This window comes from Perissodus microlepis, chromosome 23 (assembly GCF_051167445.1).
Source record: "Perissodus microlepis isolate ML-2025 ecotype Zambia chromosome 23, ASM5116744v1, whole genome shotgun sequence".
Lineage (NCBI taxonomy): Eukaryota > Metazoa > Chordata > Actinopteri > Cichliformes > Cichlidae > Perissodus > Perissodus microlepis.
The window spans coordinates 42,998,361-43,012,263 of record NC_140482.1 but is presented as its reverse complement, the minus strand read 5'-3'; the positions used below and the strand labels follow the sequence as shown (position 1 = coordinate 43,012,263).

The following is a 13,903-nucleotide window of genomic DNA, read 5'->3' as shown; positions in this document are numbered from 1 at the left end:
CTCTGTCTGTCTTTTGTCTCTGGCTTAGTTTTAGATATATTTTTTGTCTTATTTATATCCAAGCCGCTAATCGCTGCTAATAAGCCACTATGACGCTAACACACTAATAATAAATATGCTGATTAGTCTGTAATTACATCTAACAAATTGATGCATTCTCATAGACTAAACACCATCTTGTGAAATCTGCCATGGCCAGTAGCCACCTAATCATATTTTATATAGAGAGATTTTAATTTTTGCCTTTACCTTGACTCTCAAGATATGAAGGATCATATCTATGTTTTATCATCTCAGAGCCGAAACACCAAGGAAAGAGAGAACATGATTGGTGTTGAGATGAAACAAAACTAAATATTGGCACATGCAAGGAGTTGGCAGACAGAAGATTTTAAAAAGGATGTTGAACTCATCTGGTTTCTATAAGAATATTAGAATTTTTCTCTGGCCAGTAAAAAAAACAAAAACCCAACAACTTATGATTCAGATTTTCTTTTTATTAGTATTAACATAACTAGACAGTTAGAAAGATTACAAAGAGCTGGTGATCTTCAGGATTGTCTGTGCCTATGCCTGTGGTGTCTGAAATAGAGGTCCAGGCATTAGAAAGTGGAAGCTGTCTTTTTGTCTGACTTGGAGGATCAGTGGCATAAAATGTTTTGTTATATTACTGTTCATTATTTCTCCACAGAGTGGACCAGGAGAGCACAGAAATTCCCGGTGGTCAGTCTGACCAGCAGCATCAAACACACCTTCTGTCCATATTTAAGGTGTGTATATATCTTTTATATTTATTCTGCTCAGACATGTACACACTGGGTGTTTAAGTTAAGATGGAAAGTTGATTGCCATTAAAAAATCTAAACAAAACAAAACAAAACAAAAATGGTGGTAAGATCTCTGCCTCCTCTAGTTTGCATGTTTTAGTGTATTCTTATTTCCTTTTAGCTGTAATGGTACGTAAAACAAATACTAGTTTTGTAGCATTGTACATAAGCCTCAGTAAAGTGGAAACACAGCTGAGCACTTTTTAACACTAGAAATGCTAAGAGGGGTAATTTTAACCCCAGCAGTCATGACAAATGATATCTGAAAGAAATTACTGTTAATTTTCATCTTTCTTTTTTCTTTTTTTAAATTTGAATCAAGATTTGACAAGTACATAATAGATGGTAGGCAAAAATACAGTAAAATAAACTAATACCCCTCCGCGAATCGCTACCTTGTCGTGGTGGAGGGATTTGTGTTTCCCAGGGATCCCAGGGGCTATGTTGTCTGGGGACGTTTGCCCCCTGGTAGACTCTCCCATGGCAAATTGGTCCTGGGTGAGGGACCAGACAAAGACCGATTCAGAAGACCCTTATAAGAAGACCATCGAGGGAACACTTTACCCTGCCTGGGATAGGGTTACCGGGGCCCCGCCCTGGAGCCAGGCCCAGAGAGGATACCCGAGGGCAAGCGTCTGGTGGCCGGGCCTTAGTCCATGGGGCCCGGCCGGGCACAGCCCGAAAAGGGGACGTGGGCCCATCCTCCTGCAGGCTCGCCACCCGCAGGAGGCGCCGTAGGGGTTGGGCGCATTGTGTGCCGGGCGGGGCCAGGAGCGGAGGCCCTTCGGGGACTGATCCCCGGCTACCAAGACTGCCAATTGGGACATGGAATTTCACCTCTCTGGTGTGGAAGGAGCCTGAGCTAGTTGCGAGGTTGAGAGGTGCCGGCTAGATATAGTCATGCTCACCTCAACGCATGTCTTGGGCTCCTGAACCAGTCTCCTGGAGAGGGGCTAGACTGTCTCAGTCTGGAGTTGCCCCTGGTGAGAGGTGGCGGGCTGGGTATTCTAGTATCCCCTCGGCTTGCTGCCTGTACATTGGGGTTCTTCCTGGTGGATGAGAGGGTTTGTTCCCTGCGCCTTCGGGTCGGGGAACGGGTCCTGACGGTTATCTGTGCTTATGCACCGAGTGGAAGCTCAGAGTACCCAGCCTTTTTATAGTCCCTGGGTGGGGTGCTTGAGTGTTCTCCACCTGGAGACTCTGTTGTCCTACTGGGAGAATTCAATGCTCATGTGGGCAACGACAGTGAGACCTGGAGGAGTGTGATTGGGAGGAACGGCCTCCTTGATCTGAACCCGAGTGGTGTTTTGTTATTGGACTTCTGTGCAAACCACAGTTTGGCCATAACAAACACCATGTTCCAACATAAGAGTGTTCATAAGTGCACGTGGCACCAGGACGCTCTATGCCGCAGGTCGATGATCTATTTTGTAATTGTATCACCAAACCTGCGGCCATATGTTCTGGACACTCGGGTAAAGAGAGGGGCTGAGCTGTCAACTGATCACCACCTGGTGGTGAGTTGGATCAGGTGGCGGGGGAGGAATCTGGACAGACCCAGCGCACCTTAAACGTATAGTGAGGGTGCGCTGGGAACACCTAGCAGAGGCCCCAGTTTGCGAGATCTTCAACACACACCTAGGGCAAAGCTTCAACAGCATTCCAAGGGAGACCAGGGACACTGAGTCCAAATGGACCATGTTTCGCACCTCCATTGCCAAAGCTGCTGCACTGAGCTGCGGCTGCAAGGTGGTTGGTGCTTGTCATGGTGGTAACTCCGGAACCAAATGGTGGACACCAGAGATGAAGGGAACCACCAGGCTGAAGAAGGAGTCCTATCGGGCTTGGTTAGCCTGTGGGACTTAGGAGGCAGCTGATAGGTACCCGACAGGCTAAGCGGAATGCAGCTTGGGCAGTGGCTGAAGCAAAAGTGTGGGAGGAGTTCGAAGAGGCAGTAGAAAAAGACTTTTGGACTGCCTCGAAGAGATTCTGGCAAATCATCAGGCGACTCAAGAGGGGAAAGTGGCGCTCTACCTGTACCGTACTTGGAGGATCTCCTTAATCCCACTGGCACGTCTTCCGGGAGGAAGCAGAGTCTGGGGGTGACCCGCCAGTCTCCGGGGGTGAGGTCACTGAGGCAGTTAAACAACTCCTTGGTGGCAGAGCCCCTGGGGTGGATGAGGTCTGCCCGAGTTCCTGAAGGCTCTGGATGTTGTAGGGCTATCCTGGCTGACACGCCTCTGCAATGTTGCGTGGAGATCAGGGGCAGTACCTCTGGACTGACAGACCGGGGTGGTGGTCCCCATTTTTAAGAAAGGTGATCGGAGGGTGTGTTCCAACTACAGGGGAATCACACTCCTCAGCCTCCCTGGGAAAGTCTATGCCAGGGTACTGGAAAGGAGAGTCCGTCCTGCCCCAAGTGGAGGAGTTTAAGTATTTCGGGGTCTTGTTCACGAGTGACAGGAGAAGGGAGCCGGAGATTGAAAGACGGATTGGTGCTGCAGCTGCAGTGATGCGGATGCTGTACCAGTCCGTTGTGGTGAAGAGAGAGCTGAGTGTAAAAGCGAAGCTCTCAATTTACCGGTCGATCTATGTCCCTACCCTCATCTATGGTCACGAGCTGTGGGTAGTGACCGAAAGAACGAGATTGCGGATACAAGCGGCGGAAATGAGCTTCCTCCGAAGGGTGGCTGGCCTCTCCCTTAGAGATAGGGTGAGAAGTTCAGCCATCCGGGAGGGGCTCAGAGTAGAGCCACTGCTCCTCCACATCGAAAGGAGTAAGTTAAGGTGGTTCAGGCATCTGAAGGGCGCCTCCTGGGCGAGGTGTTCCGGGCATGTCCCACCAGGAGGAGACCCCAGGGCAGACCCAGGACACACTGGAGAGATTATATGTCTCGGTTGGCCTGGGAATGCTTTGGTGTTACCCCGGATAAGCTAGAGGAGGTGGCTGGGGAGAGGGAGGTCTGGGCTTCTCTGCTTAGGCTGCTTCCCCCGCGATCCGGCACCAGATACGCGGAAGATGATGGATGGATAAACTAATAAACAGTTTCTAACAAATGACACGATAATTAACATGTGTAAATTATTTAATACAAAGGAAGAACATTATTGAAGGATTAAAAAAAAGAAGAACTTTCGATAATGTGTATTATTAATTGCTCAAAAAAAGATGATATAAAAATGGACTGCTTAGTGTGAAACCGGCTGATGTACACGATAGGGCAGTTGACCCCCCCCATTACCTGCTGGAACAAAACAGCCACCAGCCCCCTGTTTGGGGCATCTGTCAGCAGGATAGGGAGGGAAAGGTTTGGAGCAGGGCTTTTTTTACAGAGCCTTCTTTGCCCTCACTGCCTGGCACTGCTCTGTGCACTGGACTATATCTGAAGCATCTTTTCAGGTGAGATTGGGCAAGGGACTGGCCAGGTCAAAAAGTTCGGCATGTAGTCCAGTGGTAGTCACCAGGAACCACCTCAGCTTTCCTTTGGTCTTGGGACTCGGACAGGATGTGATGGCTTCTGTCTTGTTTAACTGGTGGCACATGTGCCCACCTCCCAAGTGGTATCCCAGATAGTGTACATCCCTGCACCCAACTGCACAGTTCTTCAGGTTGGCCGTGAGCCCTTCTTGCACTACGGACTCCAGAACCACAGCTACCCACTGTACATGCTCTGACCAGGTGTCACTGTGGATGATGGCATCATCCAAGTAGGCGGCAGCATATGCGGCATGTGGATGCAGTATCCTTTCCATGAAACACTTGTTGTGGCCCCCAGTCCAACTGGCTGGGGGTCCAAACCAGCTGAAAGAAAGTGTGACAAATTGGACCAAACCATACACAGTAGAGAAGGCCATATTTTTGTTGAAATCTGGAGACAAGGGAATCTGCCAGTAGCCTTTGATTAAATCCAGTGCAGTGCAGCAACATCCACTCTCTGGGCCTGTGTAACACAGTCATCACAATGGAGGGAGGCATGAATGGTGAAATTTGACAAATGGGCCCTAACTTTTTCCTTCAACAGGCTCAACAGAGAAGTTTTTTCAGCCTCTCCATGCTTTTAGGAGGTTTTTGCTCCTCCCCTGTCTGACTGTACCACTTTCTAGTCAACATCCTCTACCTGAAGAAAATTCTCCCCAATGTGTGTAGCTTAGCTCCCAGATCAAGAATGTACTGAATTTCATTCTTAGCAGAGCTTGGAACTTCCTCACAGTTTTCTGTAATTAGGTCTTTTTTTCTTCTTCTTTATTTTTTTTGCCTGTCCTGCCAAGCAGTGTAGCAATCAGAATTATCATCTGATGGCCAAAAAATGCCCAACAGATTTATTTTCCCAAGTGGAACATTATGGCATTTGCTATAATGGTCCACTTGATAGTCATATTTTGTTATAATTTTATTAGGATTTTTTATTGGTTATTACAGTTATTACAGTCACAATGGACAAGACCAGGGTACATAAAAGAAAACGAAGAAAGAAAGATGAGTTGGGAAAAAAGTTAACAGCAGGAGAGGGAGAGAAAAATAGAGAAGAAGAGGGATAGAAAGAGATAGGGGGACAGAGAAAAAAACATTGAAAATCTTTTTAATACCTGCCAAAAAACAAAACAAAAATAACACAGCAGGGAAACAGCACAGCAACAACCAACATATGCATAAATAACAGTAAATAATAAATATTAAATGTTACTGAGCAGCACACAATATTAATAATACATGACATGTTTAGAGGCAGCAGCCGACCAAGATGGTATGTGTCTGTGAGTACCTGTTTGTACACCTGTGTGAACACTTGTGTGTACAGGTCTTAAAAAGGGAAAAAATGCGATGGAGTCCTGGGGCACCTCCCACACTGTAAGCGCTAGAAGGTCTAGCCAGCAATTCTGATTGTGCTCATCCTCTTATATCAACTTTTGAATCATGGACTTTAAAGTCTTCTTCAGCTGCTCCACCAACTCATCAGTCTGAGGATGGTAGACGCTTGTCTGAACAAGATAGGTGAGACGTAGAATAATTGACTGACAACCCTCAGCCTGATGGATTGTGTTGTGGAAATTTTAAATAACCTGCAAACACCCCCAGCGAGCATGATTTTAAAGTGGGTTTTAATAAAAAAAAAAAAGAAGAACACATTGCAATGAGGAGGGATGCTCTGGTTAAACAGTCTCTGAAAATAGCCACCACCCTGACCACTTTATATACACACACAGATATTCTCAAACAAAGATCATTCCACAGCTCTTACATGCCGGCTCCATTTCACGGGGGGGGGGGGGGGGGGCGGCTATACCTTCAGCCTCACAGAGAGAATTATGACTCTGTTTTTCACTCAGTGTTACCTCCCTGAGCAGGGTATCTGGACATCTTCAAGACTACAAAATGCCCTCTGTGAGAGTGCAATAAAACATGAAGCCCACTTGTGATAACATTCATGCATACAACACTAAGTGACATGGTTAAAATATGTGATTAATACATAGAATAAAGAAATTTCTACCACAATTGGCAGTCGCATAGCCCGCACCTCCAGCACTCCTGCCCCGGTGTCTATGCTGCTCTCGCCAGAAACTGCCCACCACCATACAGGGTGGATCCCTCGGCTGAGCCATTAGATGGTCCTCTGCAAGGATTACCGCTGTATCCAAACTGGTGGGCTGGAGGTAGCAGGCCCACTCGTCAGTGCCTGCTGAAGACCCTCCACCAACTGCACCAGGAAGACCAGTTTCATCGCTCAATCCTTCCCTTCTGTGGGCCCAGGCTGCAGCCACCGAGCCGCTTCATCGAACAGACACCTGGTGAAGGGTGGTCCCATCCGGCCTACCCCGATGGTTCTCCATCGTGAGGACCAGGCAATCAAGGGTATACACCCACAAAACGACCCCTTTGCCGCAGTGGGCAAGCTAAGAGCTCTTTGAATAGCAGTGAAAGGGTCCATTCTTTTTTTTTGGGGGGGGGGGGGGCACAGACTCCCTCCCGCATCTGGTGGAGCACTGTCACTACTGGTTCACCACTGCCTGCTCCATGTACATGGTACCAGCTGTGCCACCATTTGTGCCAGCACCTCCACGGGCTGCGCCAATAGCTGGTCTGTCATACCACAGCCTTGGCACCACTGTGATAGAAGGACCCAATTGGACCCTACACTGCAAGATAACTGAGTGTTTATTTACATATGTTTTTGCTTTCGACCAGCTTTCCAGCTGCTATATCCTCAGTCAGTACCCACACACACACACTTCTGTCCTGTTCTCCAACTCTCTCTTCTATGGGCCCTTGCAGCTACTGAAATAGGGAAGGCATGGTTAGCATTATGGATATCAACTGTGCCAGCCAGCCTTCCCTGTCACTGTTCCCTAAACTCACTGCTCCACCCCTCCCCTGCAACTGAGCCACAGACCCCATGCCGGTACACAGGTGTATATATTAATAGATAGTACATTATTACCCCTGTCCTATAGTTTTTATTTTATTCTGTTTGTTGGATATCTATGCTCTACTTCACTTCACCATAAAATTGGTTGAGGGTTTACCATGACTGAGTATTTGATCAAGTATTCTGTTCTAGCTGCTGGAAGACAATGTCATCACTTTTGTGAAGAATGAACTTAAGAAGATCCAGAAGGCTATGAGTCCAGATTACCCTGAATCCCTACAGAGTCAGCAGGAGGATGAGAAGGTATTAGAGGGTGAGGATGAAGAACAGACAAGGAGCAGCAGAGAGGCATTTCTGAAGATTGCAGTGCACATTCTAAGGATAATGAAGCAGGATGTGCTGGCCAACCATCTGCAGAGCAGTATGAGAATTTCTTTAAAGATTTAAGATGTTGAATGAATGAGACCCTAATGACTAATGAGACCAACATGGATTCATAATACGTACACTTGATAAATTCTTGATATTTATTGTCTGATTTTGTTTGTTTGTTTTTAGAAGCTTCCATTAGGAACTTCCAATGGAGCCAAAGTCAGCTAAAATCTAGTCTGAAGAACAAATTCAATTGTGTGTTTGAGGGGATTGCTAAAGCAGGAAACCCAACCCTTCTGAGTCAGATCTACACAGAGCTCTACATAACAGAGGGAGGGACTGCAGAGGTCAATGATGAACATGAGGTCAGACAGATTGAAACAGCATCCAGGAAACCAGACAGACCAGAAACAACAATCAGACAAGAAGACATCTTTAAAGCCTCACCTGGAAGAGATGAACCAATCAGAACAGTGCTGACAAAGGGAGTGGCTGGCATTGGGAAAACAGTCTTAACACAGAAATACACCCTGGACTGGGCTGAAGACAAAGCCAACCAGGACATCCAGTTCATATTTCCATTCGCTTTCAGAGAGCTGAATGTGCTGAATAAGGAAAAGTTCAGCTTGGTGGGACTTGTTCATCACTTCTTTACTGAAACCAAAGAAGCAGGAATCTGCAGCTTTGAAGACTTCCAGGTTGTGTTCATCTTTGATGGTCTGGATGAGTGTCGACTTCCTCTGGACTTCAACAAAACTACAATCCTAACTGACCCTAGAAAGTCCACCTCAGTGGATATGCTGCTGATAAACCTCATCAGGGGGAAACTGCTTCCCTCTGCTCGCCTCTGGATAACCACACGACCTGCAGCAGCCAATCAGATCCCACCTGACTGTGTAGACATGGTAACAGAGATCAGAGGGTTCACCGACCCACAGAAGAAGGAATACTTTAGGAAGAGATTCAGAGATAAGGAGCAGGCCAGAAGGATAATCTACCACATCAAGACATCACGAAGCCTCCACATCATGTGTCACATCCCAGTCTTCTGCTGGATCACTGCTACCGTTCTGGATGATGTGCTAAAAACCAGAGAGGGAGGACAGCTGCCCAGTACCCTGACTGAGATGTACATCCACTTCCTGGTGGTTCAGGCCAAAGTGAAGAAGATCAAGTATGATGGAGGAGCTGAGACAGATCCACACTGGAGTCCAGAGAGCAGGAAGATGATGGAGTCTCTGGGAAAACTGGCTTTTGATCAGCTGCAGAAAGGGAACCTGATCTTCTATGAATCAGACCTGACAGAGTGTGGCATCGATATCAGAGCAGCCTCAGTGTACTCGGGAGTGTTCACACAGATCTTTAAAGAGGAGAGAGGACTGTACCAGGACAAGGTGTTCTGCTTCATCCATCTGAGTGTTCAGGAGTTTCTGGCTGCTCTTCATGTCCATCTGACCTTCATCAACTCTGGACTCAATCTGCTGCAAGAACAACAAACAACCTCCCAGAAGTCTGAATCAAGAAAATCTACAGAGAAACATTTCTACCAGAGTGCTGTGAACAAGACCTTACAGAGTCCAAATGGACACCTGGACTTGTTCCTCCGCTTCCTCCTGGGTCTTTCACTGCAGACCAGTCAGACTCTCCTACGAGGCCTGCTGACACAGACAGGAAGTAGCTCACAGACCAATCAGGAAACAGTCCAGTACATCAGGGAGAAGCTCAGTGAGAATCTGTCTGCAGAGAAAAGCATCAATCTATTCCACTGTCTGAATGAACTGAATGATTGTTCTCTAGTGGAGGAGATCCAACAGTCCCTGAGTTCAGGACGTCTCTCCACTGATAAACTGTCTCCTGCTCAGTGGTCAGCTCTGGTCTTCATCTTACTGTCATCAGAAAAAGATCTGGATGTGTTTGACCTGAAGAAATACTCTGCTTCAGAGGAGGCTCTTCTGAGGCTGCTACCAGTGGTCAAAGCCTCCAACAAAGCTCTGTGAGTAAATAGGTATTTTCTTTTTGTTGATTGTATTTAACAAAAAAAAAAACAAAAAACAGAGGGTGGCACAATTTTAAAAATTGTAAGATTTTTAGAGATTTTTATTGTTTCGTAGTAGTAAAAGTGTCATTTGTGAAGCGTTTGTGGATGATTCAGTTTTGTCTTACTGTTAATTCACTCTTCCACTCTCCCTGATTTCTCTTCCAATCTTTAACCAACATTTCTGCATCAGTGCACTAGTTAGTTCAAGATGTGAATTCACTTTGTGTATGTCACAATCAGTCTTGGTCACACAGTCACTTCATATCATTTAACCAGGCTCTTCTGGTACTGCATTTTTCTTATATTGCTTATGCATTTCTGATGATAGGTCTCAGAAAAATCTCTCATTAATTCTTGGAAAAAAAATTGTCTTTGTCTTCCCACTCACCATAGAGTTTGTCTCTGTGCTCCAGAAATTTCATAATTGGTGTTCCTGGTGGAGAATTATTATGTCTTTGTGGTCTGCCTTGGTTCATTTTGTCCAGACCAATTCAGTTGTCAAAACCCACCACATTAATTATTTAATATACCAAAATAAGAGAATATGCCCAATCCATCAGCCTCCTTGGGCAGCTTTACTAGGCCCAGGATGTTTACTCAAATATCTAGTCTCCAAGTCCAGTGTTTTTCTGTATTTTTAGAATAGAATGGCCTTTCTTGTCATTGTACTGTACATGGACAGCAAAATTGTACGTGCTCAACATCAGCTTTGCAGGAATAAAATATAAACAGTAAGACAGCGGGCAACAAAGGGGAACAACAAACTGGAAAAATGTAAAATAAACAGCCTTCCTTGCAGCCTTTTATTCTGAGAATACAAGCACCACCCAATTTAAAAAACCCCTATAGTCACAAAATGTTAAAACATTGTGTGTGTGTGTGTGTGTGTGTGTGTGTGTGTGTGTGTGTGTGTGTGTGTGACTTCCTGCCGCACAATATATGCTTACAACTGTTTAACCACATTTCCTGGTTATCCAAAGGTCATCTCCCCACACCTGTATACGGTTTAACTTTAATGGTTCACCATATGCAAGCATAGGCAAGCCCCTAAATCACCGGGGATGGACATCCCTCAGAAGATAAGGAACCCAGAATCTCACATGGAATGTGCCTGCTGTTAAACAGCTACAGCTAATTACCTCCCACAGCATCATAGATGTGTAGGGGAGGAACAGACGAATATCTAACCATGCAGTTTAAGGCACGGTTTACAAATTTAAGTACAACAATGACAACATTTAACAATTTCAACCTAACAGAAGCTGTTACACACAAATTTTATGGACCCAAACTTGCAGAGTAACCTTCATATACATAGAATCTGTTGCATTTTTGTGGAAAATTTGTCTCAAAAAACAGAGTGTGGGGGGAAAAAAAACCCAACCACCCCAAAAAAAACATGAAGTTCACATGAAGAGATGATGAGCTGGTCAAATATTCCTAAACGGGAACAGGAAAAGTTGGAGTTTCTGGGTTCATCCAATTCTCACGAGAAGGCAGCAGGAGGGACAATTTCATGGTTTGATCCAGGAGTTGAAGCTGTATCATGGCTGCTTCAGTATATATTTCAGGATATCAGTGAGACAGTTTGAATTCTTGTTAGCAGAGTTAACAAGGATGCAGAGAAATCATTTCAGAGATCCGAGTGGGCCGAAGAGGTCTTCAGCTGTGTGTCTTGGTTAAAATAATATCTTTCTACTATTTCCATGCCATTGTATGTTCAGTACAGGTGCACGATTTGAGATGTGAGAAATTTGTTGCCAAATGCAGTGATCTGATTCATCTGATTATTCACATCTAGAAACTCTGAGAATATGAGCTTGGTTGAAAAAAAATAAATGCTACAAATTTGTCCAAATTTGAAATTACGAGGTCTTACGAGCTGATTGGTCAATGTCGTGTCAATAACAAATTTAGCTATCCAATCAGAGAACAGATGGGTTTGGCTGTTGGAGGGACGCTTTACTGAGCTGCAGGTTCTGGACGGGTAAAGGCCCTTTCACGTGCCAGCGTTTTCCTTCATCACCATGAATTTTGGATCCTTTGCTCCTAGTTAGCGGTGAGCGCAGCACATGACGCGTCTGATGTGAAAGGACGATTATGCTGCGCAGTGTGAGTCACAGCAATGGTCCCAGGTCAGCCCTGACTTTTTTGTTAAAGTAATACTAAAATAATAATGGTATTTATGACCATTGGTATACTACAACTTTATCCTTTCAACAGCTACCAAAAGTTAAGGGACCTAGCTTGTATGAGCCTTATGGGATATTTATATGGAGATCCTCCAGCTTCAAACTGTATAACCCTTCCAGGAGCTGAAGCTCAGTAAAGTGTCCCTCCAACAGCCAAACCCATCTGTTCTCTGATTGGATAGCTAAATTTGTTATTGACACGACATTGACCAGTCAGCTGAAGGGAAGAAAAATTGGGTCAAAATTGTAAGTTGAAAGTCACACACAGCCAGGGAACTTGAGTGCAGAGTTCTGTAACCAGACCTTAACACAAAATTTTTTTACAAACACAAATCTTTTTTACACACACACAAATTCTCATTTATAGATGTACAAACATGACATTTTCAGATTTTTTGGTTTACAAGGTTACAAAGCTCAATTCACAACTAGGCATTCTGATTTACAAGTACAAAATATTTATGACCACAATTTGAGCCCATACTTTTCTGCCCCTCGTCCACAGCTTCACCCTCCTCTCCTGCTACTCTCTCTCCTCTCTAGGTCCCTGGCAGCTACTGAAATAGGGAAGGTGTGGTTAGTGATGGATATCGCCTGTGTCCCCTGAATCTACTACTCTACCCCTCCTCTGCAGCTGAGCCATTTAACCAACCCCGCCACACACCCTATTGCCCGACTTAGGTTTGGGAGCCATCCAGCCTAGCCAACCTTGCATGAGCAGGAGTGGCAATTGACCATCTGTTCCTCCAGTCTATGGGTCACTTTGAACTTAAAAGGCTGTAAGGCAAGTCGATCGAGGGGTTGGCATCCTTCATGAAATGGAGTTCCGCATGCCTCAGGCACTCCATGGCCAAGGCCACTCGCTGCACATGCTCTGTTCGGGTGTCATTGTGGATGATAACATCATCCAAGCAGGTAGCAGCATATGCAGCATGTGGAAGCAGCACCCTCTCCATGAGGCATTGGAAACTGGCTGGGTCTCTGAAAAAGTGTGACAAATTGGTTCAAACTATATGGAATGGAGAAGGCCTTTTTTCCCCCTGGAGTCTGAAGACAAGGGAATCTGCCAGTAGGCCTTGGTTAAAACCAGTGCTGTGAAAAAATGAGCAGTGCCTAAACAGTCCACAAGCTTGTTGACCCAGGGTATTGGATAAGCATCAAATTGTGAAATTCATTCACTTTGCGGTAGTCAACACAGGACTGTATAGGCCAATTCTTCTTCACCACAAGAAATATTGGGGCCCACAGCACGCACTGTTACTCTTCTGTTACCCCCATTTTCAGCATTTCAGCCAAATTCATCTAAACAATTTTTCCTTCATGGTCAGGTAACCTGTAGGGCCATGAATGTGTTGTCACACCAGATAGTGCATTTACAAATTATGCTGCATGAGATTTGTGCAACCAGGGAGAGGGGAGAACACATCTGCAAAATGCTATTTCTAAGCATCAACATCCTTTCTCCAGACCTGTGAGATTGAGTTATCACAATGGAGTGGAATGGTGGAATTTGGCTTCCATCTTTCATTCACCAGGCTCACCTGAGAAGCAGTTTCAGCCTCTCTCCATGCTTTGAGGAGTTTGAGGTGGTATATCTGTGTAACCTCCCACACTTGCCACGTGACCACAAACTGTTCTTGTCACTTGCTAAGTAACTTTGACATGGAAGAAGGGAGTAATATAAGCACTTGGCTCTACTGGGGAAAAATGCCTGAGTCTATCCCATCTGATGTACAGGTGCTGATGACTGGCATGTCCCCATGGACACACTAATGTCCACCAACTCTGCCTTCAATAATGCCCCCAAAAGGACCAGGTGGACCAGGGTGGACCAGGCTGAGGCCCACCCCTGTGGGCCTCCCCCATTAAATACTGGTAAAAACTGAAGGGGCCCATTCCTTGCCTGGCCACTGACATGCCTCTGCTGTGGCTTGAAAGCCCTCAAGAAAAGCCTGGTGGTCGTCCCCCTCTTTTCACTGCTAACCCCACCACCATTTAAGCCAGCACCTCAACCGGCTGTACTGATTGTTTATGTATCACAGCAAGCCTGATTTTCAGGAACACTGTAGCAGGAATGACCATCGGGCGTGATGTCACTGTTTTTAT

The 13,903-nt window shown here is 45.6% G+C and overlaps 1 protein-coding gene across 1 annotated transcript in view; it reads left to right on the top strand.

The window, feature by feature from the left end:
* LOC146362294 (protein NLRC3-like) overlaps positions 1 to 13,903 on the top strand; it is a 57,250-nt gene that overhangs the window by 22,328 nt on the left and 21,019 nt on the right. Inside the window, exons 6-8 of the mRNA XM_084920887.1 lie at positions 692 to 770; positions 7,388 to 7,616; positions 7,754 to 9,560. Of these exons, the coding sequence (XP_084777013.1) occupies positions 692 to 770; positions 7,388 to 7,616; positions 7,754 to 9,560 (2,115 nt within the window). The remainder of the gene's footprint in view (positions 1 to 691; positions 771 to 7,387; positions 7,617 to 7,753; positions 9,561 to 13,903) is intronic.